This window comes from Equus asinus, chromosome 11 (assembly GCF_041296235.1).
Source record: "Equus asinus isolate D_3611 breed Donkey chromosome 11, EquAss-T2T_v2, whole genome shotgun sequence".
Taxonomy (NCBI): domain Eukaryota; kingdom Metazoa; phylum Chordata; class Mammalia; order Perissodactyla; family Equidae; genus Equus; species Equus asinus.
Window position 1 is genome coordinate 16609743 of NC_091800.1, and position 25189 is coordinate 16634931.

Here is a 25189-nt window from a genome sequence, read left to right on the forward strand (position 1 = left end):
TTTATGACATTTAGAGGGTTCCAAATTGGCCCAAGTTTTCTATATGTTTTAGCAGTTTTTTCCCACAAACAGTGTGCCATATGATTTTTAATATAATGAAAGCCTGTTTAAAATATTTAAAAATCACCCTAATTTCATCGCTAATCAAAATATGCAGAGAGATTCTACATTTATCATGTATATTCTTAAAATATGGCTTATGAAATTTCCTTTAAAAAGCATAGAATGGAGTTTTCTACATTGACTCCATTAAGATTATTAAGTTAGCTTTTCATGCTTATATAGTGCTGCACTTAAATTCAATAATATTTTCTTGCACCTTTTTAATTGTATTTTTTTCAGTTTAAAAATGCTGTTTATGAATATCCCCTTTGTTGGTCTTCTTTAAGAAATATTGCTTACATATGAATATTTTGAATTAGGAATAAATGAAATTCCATTTTTGCTGTCAGAACCAAATTGTAAAAATGCATTGCATGTCTTTGAAAATCAGTATACTCTATTAGCAGGCCTGTCAATATAAAAAGTGCATTCCATTTCCACCTCTTGCTCTAATAACCTTTCCTGTGTTACTCTGAGGCAGTTCACATAATCAGAGTATATTGTCAGCTTACTGGAGTTGGGGAAGCATGAAATGAAAATCACGTTAATATTGATCCAATTCTTTTACTTGCAAGTGTCCTTGATGTCCTTTTCCACTGAGCAATAACTGTTGATGTTAGGTAGCCATTTTCTTCTTTTATTTCTTATAGTCCAGGAAATCATTTATAAGCATAACTAATCTGAATAAGAATTTACCACTTAGAATAATTTCTGTGAACATTTCATCTTAATTAATGCCCATATTGCTAATTCTACTTGTTTCCTATACCACTGAAATATTTTCTCTCGGAGAACAGCCTACTTGCAGGTACAATGTTTATGTCTAGTTTGAAACAAACAAGTCTATACACATTCCTCATTGGTAAAAATCACAAAGGATGCTGTATTCTACTTTTATGTGATATAATGATGTGCTAAAATGGACCATAGGGAACATCAGTGATTGATTCAGGTAAGGATTACCTTTTCTGAATCAAGTTCATTAGAAGTTTGAAGCTGGTATCTTGGGTTTTTAATGTTATGGTCGTATAGATCATATCTACTTTACATTATTCAATATATCCTCTGTCAACAAAAATGAATTGAAGTGGAAACCATGGTTAAATCCAATGCATTCAGAATGAAATACCAACAACTAAGAAAGGAGGGATTTGGCTTTGCAACTGTCCAGATTTTTTTATCTGTATTTATTAAATTTGGCCAATAACTACTCAGATTTTTACTTAAAGTGTGTTTCAAACAATAATTAGAAACCATCTGTTTGAATACAAACAGTCTATTTCACTTACAGAAATTCTTGCTTCCTAGAATGAGTTTGTATTGATAGAGTGAGGCTCCTGAGTCAGCATTAGGTATAAAAGAAAAAAAGATACTGGAGATTTCTAGTATTCTTTCTAATATTGTTTTTATTCAGTGTCTCTAACAGTTTTTACCATTGGGATTTATCTGCTGCAAAGTCTGTTTTCTTAAAAAAGAAAATCCTTTTCTATACAGAAGATTTTCTTAGTCCTTAGACCTCAGTAGGTCTTTCCTTTTGTGTCATCATCATTTATTTTTCTTAAGGAAGGAAATACTATGTCTGTGCTGTAAAGCCAAACACAAAATTTAATTTTGAATTCAAATTATGTACAAAGAAAAATATTTACTTTTTAGTAAATGATTGTTACAATAAAGTACAATCTATGTATATATCTACTGCTTTTATCTCACATTAAGGTCAGTATAAAATGCTTTTGAGTGATAGGTTTCTCAATATAATAAAAATTGTTCTTTCATCTTTTTTTGAAATGTTCAAAATTGTAAACTTCTCAGTAATAGATTGATTCATACATATTATTGCATGAGATCATGTCACCATATCTAATGTAATCAGAAGTATATTTGTCTTAAAGTCTTTTCCTTTTAGTGGAAATTAAATAAAATCATTTAGAGTTACTAAAAGCACTGTTCTTTAAAGGTATTTGTTGCTCTGATTTTAGCTTTAATGAGAAAAATAAATCTTTATTTTAAAATTTCCCAAAGTTTTTGTATGTCATTAATACTTCTAAAAGAACGTATTTAGGTTTGAAAATGAATTGCAGCGTTTTATCTTACTTACATAGGGGTAGATTTTGTCAAAACACATTTTACAAACTAAAAATATCGTGAAATGGCATATATTGAAAAGAATTTCTCTTTCAAAAAAGAATGCCATCTTGTAAAACTGATTTCCAGATGTTTAGAAACACTGAAATTTTCTGACATTACATTTAGATAAAATTAAAATGAGGGGCCAGTCAGGTGGCGTAGTGGTTAAGTTCATGCTCTCCCCTTCGGAGGCCCGGGGTTCACAGGTTTGGATCCCAGGTGTGGACCTAGCACCGCTTGTCAAGCCACGCTGTGGTGTATCCCACACAAAACAGAGGAAGATTGGCCACAGATATTAGCTCAGGGTCAATCTTCCTCACACACACCGCACACAAAATTAAAATGAGACCAAATTTCCATTCTGCCCCTCTCTTTCCAATGATGAAAGAGAAGTATGTAAAACGTGTCCTCTATAATTCTCTAAAGCAAATTCTAGTATCAGCTTTGTTGAAAAAGTTGTTTTTCTTCAAATATCCAAGATATTAAGAATATTTATATTCTTAAGATACCAATATATAAAAGAAAAAACACACATCAAATACATTGATGATTATATAATTTTATTCAGTAATATCTTTGAATAATATGGTTATTGGGTAAAAACAATTTTTAATGTGAACTGTTTACACTCCTTTCAATTCACTAACACTTCATGGCACCTGTCTACGTGCTATCCTTCCTGCCTGCAGGGAGCATCCAGTCTAGTGGAGAACTGAAGGCTCATATTGCATTGTAATGAATATAAACAGAGTGTCATGACAGCATGGTGGAGGGAAGAAGATTAATCCCGACTGAAGGAAAGGAAACCATTATTTGTTGCATATCTGATGTTAGTTACGCATTGTGCTAAGACCTTAGATGCATCATTATCTTACTTGAGTTTTTTAATCCTCACATCAGTTTGCTTTTTTTCTCCTTTACATAAATCTTAGGCAGCATTATTAGAAGCAATAAAGCATTGGCTGGGTTCTTGTTCAATTTTAAATTATGTACTTAGTAAGCTCTTTTAATACTCTCCTGTTAATTTGTTTTATTTATCAAAATTATAACATTTTTGAATGCTTATTATATAAATAATCTTGACATATTTCAAGGTGTTTTAGCATCCAATGTCTCATTTTAACATTGCGATAATCCTGTGATAGTTTGGTTGATAAATACTTATTCCTCTTTCACAGCTTGGGAAACTGAAGTTAAGAGATTGGTCTCGATATTTCCTTTAATATGTTCATTTTTTGTTTTAAAGATTGGCCCTGAGCTAACCTCTATTGCCAATCTTTTTTTTTTCTTCTTCTCCTCAAAGCCCCCCAGTACATAGTTGTATATTCTAGTTGTAGGTCCTTCTAGTTCTGCTGTGTGGAACATGACCTCCTCAGCTTGACTTGATGAGTGGTGCTAGGTCCGCACCCAGTATCTGAACTGACAAAACCCTGGGCCACCAAAGCGGAGCATGTAAACTTAACCTCTTGGCCGTAGGGCTGGCCCTTAATATAATATATTCTTAATGGATGTTTGTGGGAAAAATAAAGCAAGAATTGCAAATCACGTAGTCTAGCTTCTTCATTTATGTGGAAACCATAAAGGACAAAAATAGCAAAGTATCTTATGTACATATAAAAATAACTTAAGTACAAAAAAAGGTAACTTAAATGAATATGAAATTATTGATATGTGAATTATGTTTATGTTTTCATGTACTCACTCAACAAACATTTATTGATTGCCACTTTGTTTGACAATTGATACACTGGGAATTAAAGACTAATAAGAGAATACCTATATAAAAGACTCCAGGAAAAAATATGTACAAAAACGATAATATCTTGTGACTTATTTATAAGATACAAAGTTTATACTTTGTATAAAGCATAAGTAGTATACAAAGAGAAGGCAGTAATCAACTAAACTTAATCTTAAAGGAGAAGCCAGGTAAGAGAATTCCACGTAAAAGGGATTACATATGTCAGACTTAAAGGTTTGAATCAGTGTGGCACGTCTGAGAACAAAAGCATTCAGCTCTTGAGGAATATAAGATGTGAAGAGATCAAATCGGTAAGATAGTGAGGTTAAATAAGCAGGGGCCAGAGGATGAATCGTAGACCATGTATTTAAATTGTTCAGATCAAACAATGTAGAAAATATATTCTTACATAGTAGATACAAATAAGATAGGTAGAGAGAGGTACACACATATACATGCATGTATCATTTTTAATAAGTGACTAATTAGAGCCATATTTCCATACTAAATGTGAAATAAATAATAATAGCATAAAACTGGTAAGAAGCTGATGCTGTGCTAAAATTGGCTTGTTATGGGTTTCTGACTTTTCTCTTTGTGCATTAGCCACATATATATGATTTATGGTTTACCTATTGTAAATTGTTTTTTTCTTTATTAGCACAGATGTTTTAGAATTGACTAGAATAATTCCTTAAACAGAAATAGACTCTTATGTATTGTTTTTCTTTACATTAACTGTTAATATTTATCAACAGTAAAGAACATGATGGGCAAATGATATAATTTCTTTGCCTTGATTGTCCAGACTTTCCAGATAGACATTTCTCTGAATATTATTAAGATAACTTAATGTCTCCAAATTGTCATTTTTGTCTTTTAAATTACATAAAATAACACTAAAACTATTTAAAATGATAATAGTAATAATAATACAGTTACAGTAATAATACTCAAGAATAGTAACAGTATTAGAAAGATTTTAGTTCTGTTACTTCACTTTTAAAATATACTTTGTTTCACATGGATCCTTGTTTATTAAAGGAAGTTTTATGAAAGAGGAGTTTTATTTAGGTTTATGTAATGCACTGTTCTATGTCAGACAACATTTTCACATACGGAGCTTCAAGCATGTGTATTTACTAAGAAATCTAATGTGTATAGAATGCTTCCCTGTATTTATTTGTAACCTGATGTAGAAAATAATATAAGTGTAATTTTGGATTTGGATTCATTAATATATAATTTAGTGACTTTTTTAATTCTGAAACCTTTCAAATTTTATGGCATATTAATGGGTTTTTTAAGAAAATAAGCCGTTATGTCTATCCTGTCCAGCTTTACACATAATTCACATTTTTAAATCTAAGGCGTTATAGTGGTTTGTGGTATTCGCTTGTTAATTTCTTGATTAATGGCTAAAGAGGCCAAGAAGTGCACTCAGTCCAACATGTCTCCTGAAGATAGATGATCTCAAATAAATTCTCTTCCCAATCAGATTTTGATTTGTTAGGTGTTAAACCAATTCTTTCTAAGGACAGTGTTTATAAGCCTTGTAATGAGACAGCCCTTTGAGACCTTACCTCTTTTTGCCTGTAATTTTGATGAATGAAACTCTAATTCATAAAGGATATTGTGATTGAAAAGCACCTTTGGATCTTGTACACTTTAATTTAGATAAATGTTTGGTGCAGTATCATAAAATCAGGAAGTTTACTGAGCTGCAAACTGATAACACTTCAGCAGGGGTGAGAAGTTTGGTGTGTGTTGGAATGGATTAGTTTACTATATATCTTTTAAAGACATAATGGTTTTACTGCTTTACAACTAGAGGGGATAAAATTGAAAGCTTAATATATGTTTCAGAGATCACCTTCCTTTGACTACAATTTCTTTATTGATTTATTTTAGTTTTAATAACACAAGAGTAACAAAAAGCATTTTTTTAAATAACAAAGCAGATTTCACATGGTTGTGATACAAGGAAAAACTTGCTTTATAGGTTGACTCATACATAAAGGGCTTTATTGACTATTTCATGTAAAGAACCACATTCCCTTTTGTGTAAAAGCATAGATTCTCCAATTTGCCCCCAACCTCTGAGATATCCTGGGATCTTCAGATTAAGAAATATCCAGAGGTAACTTCTATGTCTCAGTTTATTCATGTATTCAGTACTTGTGAGGGCTTGCTCTATATCAGGCAGTGTGCTGAGAACTGAGAATACAAAGACAGAAGCACGTTTCCAGTCATCAAGGAGCGTCCAGGCTATGTGGAGATAAGAAGCAAACAAACAATTATGATACTACCTATAACAACTATCGTACCAGGATTCATAAGGTGTGGTGCAAGCAGAGGGGAAAGAACACACAAACTCACCTTAAAAAATCAGAGAAAGGAACGTAGGGTAGACTTGAACTTCAGTTCAGGAAATGTTTGTGGCACATCTGCTGGGTACCAGATGATGAGGCTGCAGAACAAACACATAACAGATAATACCTATGCATGGTTGAGTTCTGTGTAAACTGTGAGAGTACAGATGGGTTGGTTAGGAAAGGCACTTGAAGGAGATGAGTTTTGAAGATCAAGTAGGAATTAGCCAAACAAAGGAGGAAGGAAAAAACATACCATATAGAGGGAATAATATTAGCACAAGTAAAGAGATATGTGAAAGCACGACATATTTCAGAAGCTATAAATGGTCCAGTATTGCTGATGGGGAGTGAAGAAAGACAATGAAAAACTGGTGATAAGAAGATAAAAGGCGTTGATCAGCCATGCTAAGGACTTTAAATTTTATCTTATAGTGTAAGCCTTGCATTGAGTGTTATTGATTAGAAGGAGTTAATAAATAAACAGTATTAAGTAGGAAAATATTCTCAAATTATTTTTGTTTTATAATAATGAATGACAAAAGTATGGAGGATGGTGTGAATAAGGGAGCTATTGAAGCCCTCTAGACCAAAAAGATGATGGCCTGAGCCAGAGCAGTGGCAGTCACCTTATAGGATAAATCCTAGGCTTGTGACTTAAGTAAGTGGGTTGATCAAAATAGGAAGAGGTAGAGAAGCCAGAGATGATTCCTTCAGTCAGGGAAATGTGGAATTAGGATATCCATCTAAAGATGTCTAGTAGAAATGTGGCTATAAAGACCTCAAGAGAGACTTCTTGGTTATTAATCAGATTTGCCTCTTTTGTTAGATGATGCAAGCTCCGAGTTTCTCAAATTAAGTTACTACCCAAGAAGCAAGCAAGTTAAAAAGATAGCTACCCCCATAAGATTACTCCCAGCTTTATATAATCTAGAGACCACATAAAATTAAGATAAGGTTGTGGGGCATTCAGTAATCAATACCCAATCTTTTATTCTAGAAATAAGAATCATCTATCGGCCACTGAAAGAGAAATACACTTATAACCCATTTAATTCCCCTCACCTCCCATGTAGCATTGATTTGTAATAATACTATTTGTCTCTGAAGTATTTATCAAAATATATACTTAATAGTCTATTGTTTTATACGATAAATATAAATATAAGCTATATTTAACCATGCTCTCTAAATGCTATTATCCAGTAAGAGCTGGAATGACGGACTATCTCTCAGCCACTGACACTCTACACTGCTATCGTGACATTATTGTGTTCCTCAACATATGTTTTTTTACTCCTCTATGAGCTACCTTTGGGCCAGTTTGTTAATGTTTAGCAAACGGAATTGGCTCTGAGTCACTGCCAAAGTGTGCAAGCTGCAAAGAAAGAGGCTAACACTGTTTTACAGTGCAAGTTTATGGCAGCTAGACGCACTGCCAAGGAAATGATTGAGCAAATATCAACAGGCAGTAGTGGTCTGTTGGAAACCCTATATTGGGCCTAGGAGAATTGACCAAAAGTATTATTATTTGTTAACTGGGAAGAATTTTGGCCAAAGGCATGACAAGATTGGGAGAGTAATTGCATGTGTACATAATACCATAACATCCCCTGCAACTATGATCCAACACCATCATATAGGAGTGATTTATTAGGCTCCCATTTTCAGGAATATATCTACTACACCAAATGAGATGTGAAGGTATTTTCCTAGTTAATGCTGGTCCTTGAAGCCTATATCCTAATACTACAGCCAGAACACAGTAAATTACATTTTCTTCCTGGTTGAATTCAAACTTCAAATGATATGAAATAGAGATGTTTCTTAGCTGTATTTCATATATATAATGTTTCATATTATATTTATATAGTTTACTTGCATTCAGATAATTTTAGATTCATTGTCACCTGTCAAAGTAGGTATTTGAATGTAAATATTTAAATATTTGTTAAGCAGTCAAATTCATGAGGGATTCAAAAGCATTGTAATTTCTAACCTTTACATTGATTGACATGCTAATATTAGGTCAGCTTTTGCCATATTAAGTTTTTCTGACGTTTTTGTGTTTGGATTTGGGCCTTTTGTACTATTTTATGTAACAAAATAAGGATGTCACTTTAGAAAGCTATTATTTATTTCGTGAATTGCTAATGAGATAGCTATTGCAAAGTACATTATGTGTCTGCATCGTTGCTAACTCCGCCTTTCTGTAGCTTCTCAGTTACAACCATTTCTCCCTTCAGATGTGAATCCTTTCTTGTCTTTTTCATGCTTATCTCATCTACTTTCAAAAACAATCTGATCAATTGATTAGTTATTTCACATGAAAGTATAATTGTGTGAAATTGTACAATTTTATCCATCAGAAAATCAAGTTTTTGGTAAGGTACAAATTTTTTGTAGAAAATTCAGTGATCTTAGAGTCCCAAGATGTGAACTGTAGTCCTTTCTCAACCACCAGCCAACACCTAGGTCCCTCAACAAGGCATGTAGCTTTCTCAGCCTGTTTCCTCATCAAATAAGGATAGGCGATTACACCCCCTGCCTTTCTCACAGAGTTATTTAGAAGACCAAACAAGATAAAGAAGGTAAAAATGTTCTATAATTGTAAAGTAGTATGTAAATGCAGCATATAATCATAAGAAACTACTAGATTATTTCTAATACTCTCTGAAAGCAAAACAATCCCGATGATCTCAATTATTCTATTTCGGTTGTGATTAGGCACTGAAGAAGATGTAGTGAAGTCAAAGAAAACATTCCGGAGTCAAGCCATAGTGAATCAGAACGCAGAGACAGAACTTATGCTGGAAGGAGATGACGATGCAGTCAGTCTGCTACAGGAGAAAGAAATCGACAATCTTGCAGGTAAATTTTTAAATATTTTTCTTCTATTTGTTATAAGTAACAAATGCACACAAAGTTGCTAAATTTAAAATCTATCTCCTGGTGAATAAGTGTCTGTCAGTGGTTGGAACGATGCTCAATCATGTGAATGTTAATAATGTACTTTATCTCATTTCTAGTGTTGAAGAGAGGAAAATAGATATCAAACAAATACATATTTTACTAACAAATAAATAGCATCCACTTTCTGTGTAATAAAGAGTAACTTTTTAATATAGGAGAAATAATGTATAGCATAAGTTGTTTCCATTTAACTGCCTAAATAATTGGGAGGGGATAACAGAATGATAGACTCATTAATTTATATATGATACTGACATGCTAACAGCTATGAAGAATAGCCACTTCAGCCAGGTGACCATCGACTTTGCCATTTCCTCCCTGCTGTCACTCTTTGGAATGTCCCTCCCTGTTCCTGGTTTTTGCTCTGTCCCCACATTGCTGCTACTCACCACTAGCAAACATTCCTTCACCCATCCACCCTCAGTTTTCACCTTGTCCTGGTGCTGTTCTCGGGTCAATTCAGAGCAGCATCTATAATGACCAGATGGGATATGGATATTCTAAGAGTGTTGGCCCATAACCTTTTTTGGGTTTAAAGGACTTTTGAGAATCTGATGAAAGGAGATTGCTTCATGAAGGTGCACATACAATTTTGTACACAATTTCAAAGGATTCACTAACCCCTGGAAACCAGATCTAGGATGGAATCGTATCCTAGATCTCTGATTAAAAATTCCTGCTGTAGAGTCTAAAAAGGTATCTGAGTCTTACCTCTATTCTCTATATTCAGCCAGTGCAACAATGGGGTGGCAGATGGCAACAGAGAAGTGGACTTAAACTCATCATTCTGTTTACAAAGTAGCACTCCTCTATCCAGGAGTGTTCTGAAAATTATCCGGCATGCTTTGTGAAAGCCTCCAACGATATTTCTACCAGTTAGAGATTTCTCTTTTTTACCAAAAAGAAGATGTTCTTGTTAATTGTAAACTGGAGATGGCACATTATTCTCCCTCTTCTAGAAAGTGTTTAACAAGGTTATGCTAATATCGGTTCCTGGATATGCCTATGTTATTAACATTTCTGTGTCGTGAAAACTATTTTTCCTATTTAAAACTAATCTTAAGTCCCTGAACAAATGTTTGCCTCTAATTCTTAAGTAAATCTTCAAGTTTTGGTTTTGTTGTGGTTTGTTTTAATAGTTCAGAGATTTTATCTGAGACCATTTGGAAATTTAAGCAAATGAAATCTATTATTTCTTTTTGCCTACAGATTTGTTTTCTCTTTTCCTGGTCTTTTTCTTGATCCTAAAAAACTAGAGAAAATTCACAAACATGATTCCTGACCTTTTTAGATAATGCATTGCCTTTCCTCATTCACATATGCTAAGAGATATGTTCAATGATTATATAATTTAGTTTAGACTCTCTGGTCTAAAGACTAAAGGTAATTAGTTGATACAAATTTGGCTAGTACCTTGAAGTTTATTATAAGATTGATTAATCCAGAGTGACACGATAGTGACAATGTTACATAAAAATCATTTTCAGAAGTTAACTACACACCAGTATGCTTGGGTTTTAAAAATCAGCTGTTGATAAAGTTTCAAAACACATAAATAACTTTTTGTTGTTTAATAAATTCTTGTCCAGATAGTTATCTTTGTCTTAGAAATTGAAATTTGTTAAATAAAAATATCTTTCCTTATTTATAACTTATGGTTCTGAGAAGCTCAATAGTGCTAAACTGCCTAAAGAAAACTTTGCTTCCGCAGAGATCTAAGTCCAAATCAAAATCCAGGAAATCCTAAAATCTGTATACAAAATTAATATAATCTGATGTTTGGTGTCTGGAAATATTATGTAAAATAACAAATGCCTATTTTCCAGCTCTGAGATGAAAATTACAGGTTTATCCTCTCATGATTTAACTTAGTGGTATGACTTGCATATTATTAATATATGAAATGTACCTTCAAAAATATAAAAGTATTAGAGTTCTTAGATGTTAGATTTTATATGAATGAATACACCATTTTTATAATAATAATGGTAAACCTAAACCTGCCAATAGCACAATTATACAAAATCCTATTTTGCTGACATGCACACAGATGAGGAGACCATGCATTACAATTTGTCAGTATGCAACAGTACTTAATAGTCAAGTTAAATTCAAGAGAGAAAAATATGCTAGCTAAAATAGAAAACTAAGGGAAAGTACTAATGTAGTTGAGATTAATTCTGTTTTTTGGCTTAAAAGATAGGGTCAGTTTCTGTTTATAAAAAGAAAAATAAGAGGAAGAAGAAGTAGCCTGTCTTACTAGGAGCCAGGCGGTGTTCACAGGGCTTTCTGTGCGGTAATCTGCTTAATATTCACAACACCCTATGAGGTGGACACCAGGATTACCCTAATTTTACAAATATAATATACAATAGCTTGCATAAGGTTAAGAAGTATATAAAATAATATACTTTCTTAAAAATATGTAGTATAGGGTTTGAACTAAAATACACCAAATAGTGTATATACTTCTAAAATGACGTAAAAACAAGATCCTCAGTTTATAACTCATTTTTTACACTAGCTCCATTTACTACACTTCAAAGTCTATCAATATGCATAATAATTGATTTTAGTTGTATATACATGTTCCCCAAAATCATTCTGGTAAACTAAATAAAATCTGATAGAGTATTTTTAGGATGATTTCGTTTAAATATTGACCCTTTCTCATGTTTTCTCCATTTTCTTTGGAGTTTTCTGGTTTTCATAAAGATAAAATGTTCCACAAAGTTCTACAGCTTTACATGTCACACAATTTTCTGTTTCACTTTTGGTTCCCTTTCTTCCCAAGCTGTTCATCTCAAGAGGCAAGTTAAATGTGTGTGATTATTAATTACTCAACTTATTATGTATTGTAAATGGCTTATATGATTATGATATAGAAGTAAGCCAATCAAGTAATCGTTACATTAATAACACCAAACTTAATTTGTTTTAATTGCTTTTTTAGTTTGTAATGATTCACCAAAGTGAATTAGCACCTAAGATTCCATATGTATTTCAGTTTACTAATTATATTGTTACTTAAAACATTATAATTAATGGTTATAATTCAACTAATTTTAATTGAAAATCTCATTTATTTTAATTTGAAACTTAGCTTGGCAAGTTATTTCTTCAAATAACTATTGAATAACTAAAATTTTAAATTAACTCACATTTATGTCATATATTGACAAGTGAATGATTTAATTTAACTGATAGATTGTGTCCGACTACTGAAATGTGTTTCATTTCTTTTAGAGTGGTAGTTCTGTCACATATGCTGAGTGATAGGAGAAATATTTTACATGATAGAATTGGAATTCACACAAATTCCTTTACTTTTACTTCCAAATATTAATAATTTTGCTAATTTAGGGAATTCTGAGTTGTCGATGATGGTGGTGGTCCTTTATGCTTTATCAGTTCCATAAATTGTAAAAAAATATTTGTTTTGTTTATAAATGTAAGCTGTTATTACCAACAATCCACCCTTCTGTTTAATGTCAGATAACTTTAAAGATTTCCCACAGGCCTACACCATTGTCCAAACTTCTTTCTTTACCTGAAATATCCTTTGTATATCTCTTCTATACTTTCCCTTATCTCTTATGAAAATCTCTACCCATTTTTTGACCTACTTAAAACACTTTATGAAGTATTCACTGGCCAATCTTGTCACTCCCATAACATTTTTTTTGGCAACAACTCTATGGAGATATAATTCACACACCATACAATTGACCCATTTGAAGTGCACAATTTAATGATTTTTTAGTGTATTCCAAGTTATGCAACTATCACCACAACTTTAGAACATTTCACCTCTCCAAAAAGAAACCTCATACTCTAACTATTTCCCCCATTTTCCCATCCCCCCTCCACAGCCCTAGAGGACGACTAATCTACTTTCTGCTCTATAGATTTCCTATTCCAGACATTTCATATAAATGGAATCATATAAAATATGTAGTCTTTTGTGACTGGCTTTGTTTACTTATGATAGTATTTTCAAGGTTCATCCATGTTGTAGCATATATGTCCTTTTTATGGCGAATAATACTCCATTGCATGGATATACCACATTTTATTTATCCATTCATTTTTTGATGGACATTTGGGTTGTTTCCACCTTTTGGTTATTACGATTATGCTGCTATGAACATTCATGTACAATATTTTATGTGAATATGTGTTTTCATTTCTGGAGTATATACCTAGATGTGGAATTGCTGAGTTAAATAATAACTCTATGTTTAACTTTTTGAGGAACTGCTAGACTTGTTTTCAAATTGGCTGCATCATTTTATGTTCCCATCCAGTGTGCAGGGGTCCCATTTCTCCACATCCTTCCCAATGCTGGTTATTATCCATCTTTATTATAGCCACTCCATAAAATTTTGATTATATCATTCTTAAGACACTTATCACATAAAGCCTTGTATTGTAGATGCTTTTCTGTATGTTTTCTCTCTCCTTTTAGACTCTGAATTCCTTAAGGTTAGCGACCATATCCCATGTACCTTTGAACCATGAAGAAATCTTCCAGCACAAATACTTGCCTTTAAATGGTTCCCATTGAAAAAGTTCATGTAGGTAAAGGAAACGAGAGAACTGAGATCATTGTCTGGTTAATTTATATGAAAAACAAAAGACAAAAAGAAAAATTTGTTTTGAGCTACTGAAATTGAGTATTTGGGGGCTTGAATTATCAGATCATCTGCTCATAGTAATTGAATCGCTCAAATAATTACTCATCTCATCATTTAACTTTTCCAGGGTAAGAACACCTAAAGTTAAGCTAATCTCTGTTCCATCCCAACTTCCGCTAATTATGTCATTTTAACTAAATGTTTCTTAAGGTTCCCATTTTTAAAGTCAAGATACCACTGTGACTCTTAATCAAAAACATATTTTCTCTATCACATAGAAACAATGTTCTATGACCAATGGACTATAATGTTATTTTGAATATTGAAAAAAGAGTAATTAGTATAGGAAACTAGCAATGTGGAAAAGAAGTATTAAAATATGAGAGTTGGATTTTTTTTTTTTTTTTTTTTGAGGACTATTAGCCCTGAGCTAACATCTGCCGCCAAACCTCCTCTTTTTGCTAGGGAAGATTGGCCTGAGCTAACATCCGTGCCCATCTTCCTCTACTTTTTACCACACCATGGCTTGATAAGTAATGCGTGGTCCGTGCATGGGATCGGAACCAGCGAACCCCAGGCCGCGAAGCAGAGCGTGTGAACTTAACTGCTGTGCCGCCAGGCTGGCCCCAAGAGTTGGATTTTTTTTTATGTGGTCTTTTCAAAGTGGTCAATTTAGAATCCTTTACACACACTCGTACACATACACCCTTACCGAAGTCAAGAATCTGAAAGTCAGAAAAAATGCATTATGTGAATTTAAGAATAAGAAAAATATAGAAATAAGGAGGAGGTCTACTAAGAGAAACAGAGTGTCATCAACAGAAGGTTCTCCTAAGTGAGAGTCACCTGCCCTGCATGACTCACCTTTAATGCCCCTCACAGTTCCCAGGTGTGCTTTCACTGACGTTTAGAGAGCAATACCTTTCAGATGGTTTTTCTTATTGTTAACTGGTCAAATTGTTTCCATCTCCTGTCATCTTTGTTCTACTAATTCAAAGTGAAAGCCGGTATCAAATGATGGGGTGGCGGGACCGTTGCTTTGAAATGTTTTTAAGGTTGACCATTCCTACGGCCCTAAATCTCTATTTGACCGCATTCACACACTCATCTGCTTACTCATTAACATCTGTTGCATACTTAGTATATACAACTCTGGGAGACTGATAGGAAAAAACTCATCAGGAGAATGAGCCCTGCTACGACTCCCTCTCAGTAACTCAAATGACCAGGAAGATATGGCATAGAATATGGCTACCCTAATATATGAAAGTAGACAATTACAGTGATCAAATAGGTAATTTAGGTCTTCAAATGCTCTAACTTGGAATGTCCAGATACCAGAGGCAAAGTTGTATATGTTTATAAATTGAATGTTAGCTTAAAACTGAGGTAAGAAAGGAAGATAAAGCAAAATACAGAGTATATAAGAAGAAGGAAGAACTCAAGATTCTAGAAAAATATAATAAAAGGAAAACAGAATTCTAAAAGCTCGGAGTTTTTCAGAAAAAAAAATGTTATTTTTAAAAAAAAAAGTATGAGCCAAAAGCACAGAAAAATGTTCTTATAATTGTTTAATGGAATAAGAGAATCAGTGCTATAGAAGAGAACAAGTCAATGTTACGTAGATTCAGATCAACTCTGACTCACATTATGTCTGCCTTAAGTCTAACTACCTCGTGAAATACAATTCTAATATGCTTAATGAATATTCTTTCCCTGGCAAAATTAGTATTTTTTAAAAGATTTCTTCATATTTATTTTTATGTAGTTTTAGTTGCAGAGTCTAACTAGAATTGAATTGACCTGATATTTGTATTTAGGGGAAAAATTGTCTTTTAAACCTTCTGGATTGTCTAAAATGCATTTTGCTCAGGATTTTCCCCTTAATTTTAAAACCCATGTGTATTTCAAGGGAAATTTAATCCATATGTCCCTGACTCACTCACACTTAACTCATCAAAATGTTGTTTGGTAAAAGCCATTTGATGTCGAAAAGGCCTTATGAGTCTTTCTAAGTCTTTTTTCTCTCTCTTTGAATTAGGAAATTGCTTTGCAAGTCATAAATACTATACCCAAAGGGTTCACATTCAGCTTCAAACACAGAATTCACAAAGCTCTTAGAGACAACATTAACACATGCCCATTTCTTACAAAAGCTAAAATATTTAAATTTCTTACTTAAGTTTTTGATTTGGTTAATAAGTTGTAAAAATAAATAAAAGTTTCACCTTGAATATCTAGCCTTCTTAGCCTCTCTTCATTATTTTTACAATGTCTACAAGGCCTTTTTAGAGTCTGCAAATATCTTGCTATACTGTATTTCCAAAAATGTATGTCCCCTTCAACCATGGATTCTGTAGTCTATAAAAACACTTTTATAGTACTCTTAATTGTAACAACATTCCTGCTAACCAAACTTTGTAAATTTAAAGTATAATAAAAGGCTGTAATTCAACTGTATTAGACATCAACCACGATTCAAATCATATATAACTTTCTTACATCTTTTTTTATTTTAAGAATAAGCTATCCTTTGTTACGGGGCACGTGTTTCACAAACCACAATGATAAGGTCTATTCTTTCTAATACAGTGCTCTAGTTGAAACCCATTTTTATTTTTTACTTTTTTCCTCTGTACAGAGAATTTCCCATAAAGTAATTCCTCTACAGATTATAGTTCTACTTACTACCAACCTGAAAAATAGGGGTAATAAACAACTCAAGTAACTTATCAATAGACCGCATTTCTCCTATACATAGGGGCCTAAACTTTCACAAAAGTATATGAATGAGAATATTAATCACCTACTGGAAATATATGGGTCATCTTGTTTGTCACACTTGGAGAAAAAAAAATATGAGATAAAACTGTTTTCCTCCTGCCAAACTGTGGATGTTACCAACCTGGAGAAGAGGAAGAGATGAGGTATGCATCAGGGTATCACTGCCACACCTACGGGCACCCTGGTGCTCTCTCTGAATGACTTCGGTGCTAATTCAAACATTACGTGTAAAACTGATTTTGCCACTACGTTTAGAGCAGTGCTATATAAAAGGGCAAGTAAGTCTTTCTGCATACTGAAAATATTTTATTTATTTATTTATTTATTTTATTTCCATGGCTTGGTGCTTACAGAGCCAGAGCCTCCAGAAGGTACTTAAACAGCACTAAGGACAATCATTTACATGGCAATCAATTTATAAGTAGTTATCACAGTAGAATCTGCTCCATCAGTTTAAATTGCCAATCCAACAAATAGAAGTCTAGAACTTTTTATCAGCAAAAAGAAGAGAAAGTCAGGCTGTGTTTGCTATCTAAATATTGTTAAATATCTTTTTCCAGATAAAATGTATAGGCAGTCTTTTTGATCAGAAGGTGACATTGCAATATTTTATGGGGTTTTTTTTGTTTTTTATTTTGCTCAGGAAGATTCACCCTGAGCTAACAGCTGTTGCCAATCTTCCTCTTATTGTATGTGAGCTGCCACCACAGCATGGCCACTGACAGACGAGTGGTATAGTTCTGTGCCCAGGAACCAAACCTGGGCTGCCAAAGCAGCGTGAGCTGAACTTAACCACTAGGCCGCTGGGGCTGGCCCTGTTTTATGTTTTTTTAATTCAAAAGTTCTGCTGAATTTTTCCTTCATTTTAAGTCACTAAAGATGAACAGCTGAGTGTAGTTGGCAGTGCTATTCCTGTTCAATTTGTGTCTAAAATAAGAATGTTAAGAACTAGGTATCATGGACAACTATCTAAAAAAATAAACCTTGTGGGGCGAACCCCGTGGCCAAGTGGTTAAGTTCACGCAATCCACTTTGGCAGCTGGGGGTCTCGCCAGTTTGGATCCTGGGCGCAGACATGGCATCGCTCATCAGGCCATGCTGAGGCGGTGTCCCACACAGCACAACCAGAAGGACCTACAACTAGAGTATACAACTATGTACTGAGGGGGTTTTTGGGAGAAGAAGAAAGGGAAATAAAAAAGATTGGCAACAGGGCCAATCTTTAAAAAATAATAAAAAATAAACCCTGCATTTAAGATTGGGCTGTGAGGAGGAGTCTCCATTCAGCAGCCAGTTCTCTAGGGGGTAAAATCAAGCTAGATAAGTAGCAAGGAGGTAAGTGAGGATGGGCAAATGAAGCTAGGAGATAGAATTTGCATTTGTTGAGAGAAAACAATACCACAGGCTGATAGCATTACAACCGTATGAGCTGGGTATTATACTTCATTTTAAGATGTGGAAATTAGGTTCAGACATCAGAGTATTTCTTCATGATCACATAACAAGCAGAGAGATGAGCCAAGATTTAAACCCACTTTTCTCTCTCATAAACCTATGTTCATTTCACTACATCAGTGCTTTTTAAATTTCAAGTTGCAACCCATTGGGGGATTAGCAAATCAATTACATGGATTACTACTAGCATTATTTTAAAAGAAATAAAAGAGAAAAGAATAGATTTGAATAGAAAATGTCAAAATTCATCACACATAGTAAAGATAAGAGCTGAAAGGATCTGTTGGGTCCTTGTTCTCTGAAGCCACATCCCAACTTGACTCAAGTTCATGTGGTTATCTAAGCAAAAGAAATATAAATACTCAATATCTACTATATGCAAGACATGAGGATGAGTGGTTGGAGTAAAAAGACACATATGATTAAATTTCCTGCTTTCAAGGAGGTTGTAGTCTAGAGGGAGAACAGATTTAAACAAAAAAAAAGAAACAAGAGAAAGAAAAAACCTAGACATACAAAGGAAACCATGGTAATGCAAAATAGGACCTTTGACCACCAGGTGGATTCTGGAAAGCCTTCCTAGAATAGGTGTTTCCTATCTTGAATCGGGAAGCATAAGTAAAAGATTTAGAAAGATTTAAAGAGTTGTTAGAGACAGTGGGAAACATCATCTGCTAAAATATCACCTTCACTGTGAAACTACAATGGTTCTGAATTATTCAGGTAAAAGTAAGAGGTAAAAATGTAAGGGAGTCTCTGAAGTTGAGACCAACAAGCTCACTGGCGGAGCTGCACATGCCCTGAGGAACCTGGATTTTATCCTGAAGGCCACAGTGAGACAATGAATGATTTTAAGCATGGCAATGATGAGATCCGATTTATATTTTTTTAAAAAGTCATTCAGGCCATTGTGTAGATTAGGTTTCAGGATACCCAGACTAGAGGTAAGAGGCTATTGTCAAACCAGAGGTGATGAGAGCCTAAACTAAATTGGTGATGGCAAGAAAGAGGAGAAGGGGACAATTTCAAAAAAAGAATCTTAAAAGGTAATATCTGAGGGACGATGATAATTGACTTGTTATGAGAAGTAAAAATGAAGGGGATCTGGAATGAGAAGAAGTGATATAGAAACCAGTAAATGTGTTTAGGAATGTGAAGATGCAGGGTTTAGGGGAGAGAGGAATGAAGATGGTTGGTTTAGCTTGGTCTTTTGGAAATCTAAAATTTTCAAATGGATATAAAGGTTTGAAATTTGAAGAAGAGCCCATCAAGGATACCAAGGAAATCAAGTGGTAAGAGAAGCAGAGAGCACGCCGTGCTCTAGAAGTCAAGGAACTCTAGTTCAGCACTTTTGAAACTGATATTCCTTAGAACACAGGTATTTTGAAATATGTTAATGAGGGGAAAAAAGGATAGTTAAATGTGTTTGGGAAATTCTGGGTTTAAAAAATAAAATGTTACACAGGTTTTTGTGGGGCTTTTTTTGTTAATAGTCTTTTCGAAGCCTTTAACATATTAGTTAATATGTACTTCCCTAACACCTTGGCCTAAGTAGATGATGAGGGTGAAGCCAAAAGAAGTGAATAGGAGTGAAGAACTAAGGTAAAAACTCAAGGCTCGAGGGTCAACAAAGGAGGAGAGAGACAAAGATAACAGAGTAGCTAGAGGGGGCAGAGGAGGGAAGGACCAAATCCAATGTAGAGGGAGTAGCAGGCTTGAACAGGGTGAAAGAGACATTATCTGAAACTGGAGAAAGAGAGATAATGATAAGTGCAGAGGCAGAAAATTCTTTAGATAAAGGAAGACATCAAGATAAATCACAGAATTTTTCTTCAAAATATAAATACTTCATTTATTATACCATGAGGATGGACAAATGTTGATATGTGAATTTTTTTAGGAAGAAGCCATGTATTTAACCATCTACTCAAAGAGATATGTGATCCCCAAAAAGGATAAACACCACTGCTTTCCACTGTAATACCTGAGCTTTAATCTTTGACTCCTTAACCTAAGAAATCTGACGTTCAGGCTATGTGTGTTTTTTCAGTTTCATCTCAAACTGCTCTACTTTACATATCCTAATCCCTGGCCAATCTTAATTAGTCCTATTCATATACAACATCTGTATGTTTGTTCAAACTCTTCCCCTCTGCTTGCAGTGCTCTACCCCTCATGTCCACTTGTCCAAATCCTACCCATCCATTACAGCTCATTTCAAATGCCGCTGCTTCATCTTGTCGTGACCACAACCTCCCCCTCCTCATAAAAAGACCGGAAGTCCTCACAGTTCTGTGAATGTCTATAGAATCTATCATATAGGTTTGTTATGAGGAATAAATGAGATTAATTCATGTAAAGTGCTTTAAAATGCTTAGCTAAACCCATTCTCCCTTATGTCATTATTCGTGTATATTTCTTGTCTTTACTGTGTAGTATAAGCTCTTTGTGGGTAAGATCCATGTTTTACACCTTACTGCATTCTCTCTTAGTGCCCAAAAGAGTGAATAATTTTTGTTGACCATATGAATGAATGAATGCTGAATTAAATGTCTCTCTAAACAAATAATTTACAAAGAGGGAACAACTTATGCACCAGGAAAAATATGGCAGTTATAAAATTATGCCACTTAAATTTTAAAAAATAGTATGCATATGATATAGCTAGAATGACCAATTACATAGCTCTCATTGGATTTCAGGACATTTTTAAATTTATGTTTTCTCTGAAATGCAGTGTCTTTCATATTTTTAAAGAACAACTTGAAATAAATACCAGAAAAGTATAAAAGATGTAACCTGTTATTTTAAGTGGTCTTTTTACCAAGACATATAAATGCAGCAATGGTGTGTATCATTTTCTATATTCAATTCCATAAACACAGATCGCATACTATGTGACAGGTACTGTGTTAGATGAAGAAGTTAATGTCCCTGTCTTCAAGTAGCTTATGCCAAATGGGAGAACAGACTTCTAAACACATATATTCAATATCTTCTAAGTGCTGTTGTAAAGATGTACCCAGGAGACCATAGGAACATAAAGGCAAGGCACGTAGTCCAACCAAGGGATGCAGAGACGTGGGCCTCCTGGTCCAGTAGATTTAAATCATCTCCCCTAGTGTATTCAGTCTTCCAATCTAGTAGGGATTTACTCTTCTCCATCATTAAATGATATCCCAGTGCCATAAAAGAGTCAGTGCCCCTCCAGAAAGTGAAAAATGTATTCCATATGTTGAACTAAATGTGATATAACTGGAAACACAAATCTCAGCTGGCTCACCTATTCACTCAAAAGGCAGAGCAAATTATCACAATGAACATTAAAATTATCACTGGTTTTTAGTATATTTTTGTGCTAGGAAATAACTCAGTGATATTTTACTTAGTATATATGCTTTGTCAGCTTTTTCTTCTATAAGATCATTCATTGCCTTTATGGAAAATGCGCTAGTTTTTGTTGGTTTCTTTTTAACATAAAGAATTATCTATTCTACAAATAAATTGAAAAACATAAGCCAGTAGGTTAAAGTTAGAGCCTAATCAGATTGTCTCTCAGTACTTTTTAAAATTATTTTAAACACATTACATAAGATTTTAGATAATGTTAGTACAAAAATAGATGTTCTACCATGATGAACAGATATTTTGTTAAAATTCAGTCTTTGATTGCTCTTATATGGAGGGCTCTGTTCTTTCTGTTTCTGTCTCATAGTATGTTGAGTTTTACCGGAGATAGGTTTACTCAGATGTTAAAAGACTAATGTATGTTCTTAAGCATCTGTCTCATTTTGCACAGCAATAATCTAAAGAGACCAGTGCACTAGGAGGATGCATGGCTATTGTTAATTGCAATCTAAGGATAGATTATGTTCAAGAAGTCATCAGAGAGTATAAGAGGCCACTTCTTGGGCACAGTGAGCTTTGTATAAAATTGGGTTTACAGAGTGTTTATAATGGATACTTTGGTGTGTGTGTGTGCGTGCATGCATGTGTGTGTATGTGGGTGCATGTGCTAGGGAGGGAGGGGATAATGCTGGAAGTTAAATCCGTAATTCTTGAGGTATGTATTCATTAGTTGTTCAAGTTATACTTTCCTGATTTAAGCAGAAACATTCTCTAACTATTTTCATGCCAGAAAAGTTTTTGAAAACTTCAAAGGATCATTATTCTGATAATCTATTTGGACCACTATCAATATTCTCTGTATATAAAGAAAAAAGTCACTGTCTAGAGATTTTGTTACTATACTTTCTCTTCTCTTGAGGCATTTCAAATGCCTGCAACCCAGGGAACTATCCTGGATAGGTGGAATCTAAGATCTTCTGCAGCATTTTCCCCTAACTTCCCTCTCCCCCGGGACATACCCGGATACCTCCACCTTCTTAATACCTAAAGTTTTCCTAGGGTTCCAAAACAAAGTTCCAATTTTCTCATATTCTTCAGCAACTTACTTTAAGTTCTTTTGAGATTAAAGCATTTTATTCTTTTAATTCTGTGGGAGAAACATTTTCTTTAGATTGATAATGCCATACTTAGAAATACTATAAGTCCAGAGCAGTGATAGATACTTTAGATATGTTCAGTCACTCATGCTGTGAGTTATTTTCCCATGAATTTTATCACATTATAGAAATAATTTAAAAAATTTACTTCCTTTTATTTTTGTCTTAATTTTTTTTAGTGATATCCTTTTACATGAAACATAAAGGATTTCACGTTTTACTTCTTCTAAATAATATCAGGATTTTAAGTTTAATAATTTTAAAAATATTAGTCAATATTTATTATCCCCAAATAATGATCTTTTAATGATCCAAAAGCAAATTGAACATGTGGTCTCAAGTAATTGAGGTTGGAGAACAATCCATACAGCTAATAAAATTTTGTTATATTAAACTAAGTTTAGAAAATATTCAAGTGATTCTAAAATATGTTGTAATTTCATGTACACTAAATATAGTTTTTGCCAATTGAAAGTCAGCAAATAATTGTAACAATGCCAATTTTAATTAAACTTCAACTTTTAGTCCCTATATATGTATATTCTTTGTTGTGCCTTATATTGAAATTTGTAAAGAATCTTAGCATTGTTTGGAAGTTTAATTGCCATATTTGCCTTCTAATATCTAGAATGCTATTGCCTCCCCTAAAAAATGATTAATTCCTGTATCTGAGAAAAAGAAAAGTGGCCCCTGACCTCTAGAAACTGGCCTGACTCCTTACAAGGAGGCCTCAGCATTGTTGGGAGGTAGCTTGTCTGGAGCTCACAGCTAAGCGGTGGTGTTCTCCTGTCATACATAAACAACCTCACAGAACACCAGCATCAGGCAAGGTCACAGGATGATGACGTGAGGTAAAAAACAGCGTCATAATTTTGTCTAAGCACAGACAGAAACAAAGTCACTCTGCATACCACCTCAATACCAAACATCTCCCTCTCCTGGCTAATGTGAGTGGCTGCTGCTTCTTTGCCGATCACAGCTTTAGCCTGGATCGGGTCTGCCCTCTCTCTAGATAGGATTTACTAAGACACCCAATCTCAGAATCATCCCTGCTCCCTGACAGAGCCCAATCCAGAGCAAAGCCCTGCTTCCTTGAACTCTTCTCAAAGTCACTTAACCAAAGCTCAGATTCTAAAACAGGTTTTTTTCAACACCCTCTTGCTAAGTCGCCCCATGGTTCCCATGTCTCCCTCATTGCAGTAAGCCATAAACCCAACTTTTTCACTACAGAGGTGTTCCTAGTGGTCTTTGGCAGAAGAGTATTGACACATCTATAGTGCAAAAATTGTGAATATTGAAGTAGTAGGTGAGAATGGAGAAGAGCTTTGTAAACTGTAAAGTTCTATTAAAAAGTTGATGTATTATTATCAAAATTTCTAGGCTTGGAATTTTGTTTTCAGTAGAATCCTCCAAACCCACAACTATTTTTTAACATTCTACTTTTAATATATTTGATGAATAGCCCTTTTCAAATATAAAACATATGTATTTTCTACTCTAGGTTTACCATCTCAACTGATTAAGGATTCTATGGTTCTGAAGAGAAGTTCATTCTTTTAAAGATTCTTTCCATTATGTTGGGTGATCTTTGTTCTGGTTCATATTTTAAATTAGCATTTAAATTAATGACAAGTCATACTTCTATCCTTTTTTCAAAAATAGTAATGGGTCAATATTTCTCAAACATTATATTGACAATTCTAAAAAGCAATGTTTATTTTTCCTTTAGTTACCACATTAGATGGTGGAATTTTAGACTGTTGTGTGCATTAATACCAGGGGAGAAGGTTTTGTCCCATCCATTTGTTTAACTATCCTTCAATATCTATCACTATACTTCTGTGTGTGCTGAGAACATTATTACAGTTTATCCTTTTGTTGCTACAGTAGTGATTGAAATGAATATATCTACTTTCAGTACCCAATTCACCATGCTAAGCAAGGTCAGGAGGTCAAATTTATATTTAGTGGTCCTCTAGAACAGAACCTGCTAGATCATCTCTGGCATCCAGAGATGCTGCGCTTTCTAAAGTCTTTTTATTTGGAAAGGGATCGAGGTTTTCAAATAACCAGATCTTCCATATGGAAGATCTGCTGGTTTGTGATTGTGACTTGTGTAAACATTTTAATATCGGATCCCTAAAATCCAGAGGCTTCCCCAAAGGGGATTAAAACATAATCCCCTCTCTCTATTGCCGTAGTGGATTAATTCTGTGTTCTCGCCGTGGCTGGTTTGCTCCCTGAAGGCTGCAACAAAAAGACTCGGTGCTCCTTACACATGCTATGGAATTGGAAGTTGTAATTGGAGAGTTCCAAAGGACAAGGGTAAAAATGACACACTATTAAGGCTGAATATTTCATGATGTGTCTTTCTTAAAGAAGGCCCAGTTCGAAGCCCTTTCATAACCCTCTAGAAAATCTCAATTCAATAGAAGGAGATTGGAGTAAAATCAAAAGGATGTGCAGTCTCCTTTCAGGCACACAGAGAAACTA

General features: G+C 34.1%; 1 protein-coding gene across 9 annotated transcripts in view; it reads left to right on the forward strand.

The window, feature by feature from the left end:
* The window catches only part of NBEA (neurobeachin), a 680233-nt gene that overhangs the window by 463433 nt on the left and 191611 nt on the right, over positions 1 to 25189 (forward strand). For all 9 annotated transcript variants that reach the window (XM_070520525.1, XM_070520517.1, XM_070520519.1 and 6 more), the window contains one exon: positions 9070 to 9213. In XM_070520525.1, coding sequence (XP_070376626.1) covers positions 9070 to 9213 — 144 coding nt within the window. The remainder of the gene's footprint in view (positions 1 to 9069; positions 9214 to 25189) is intronic.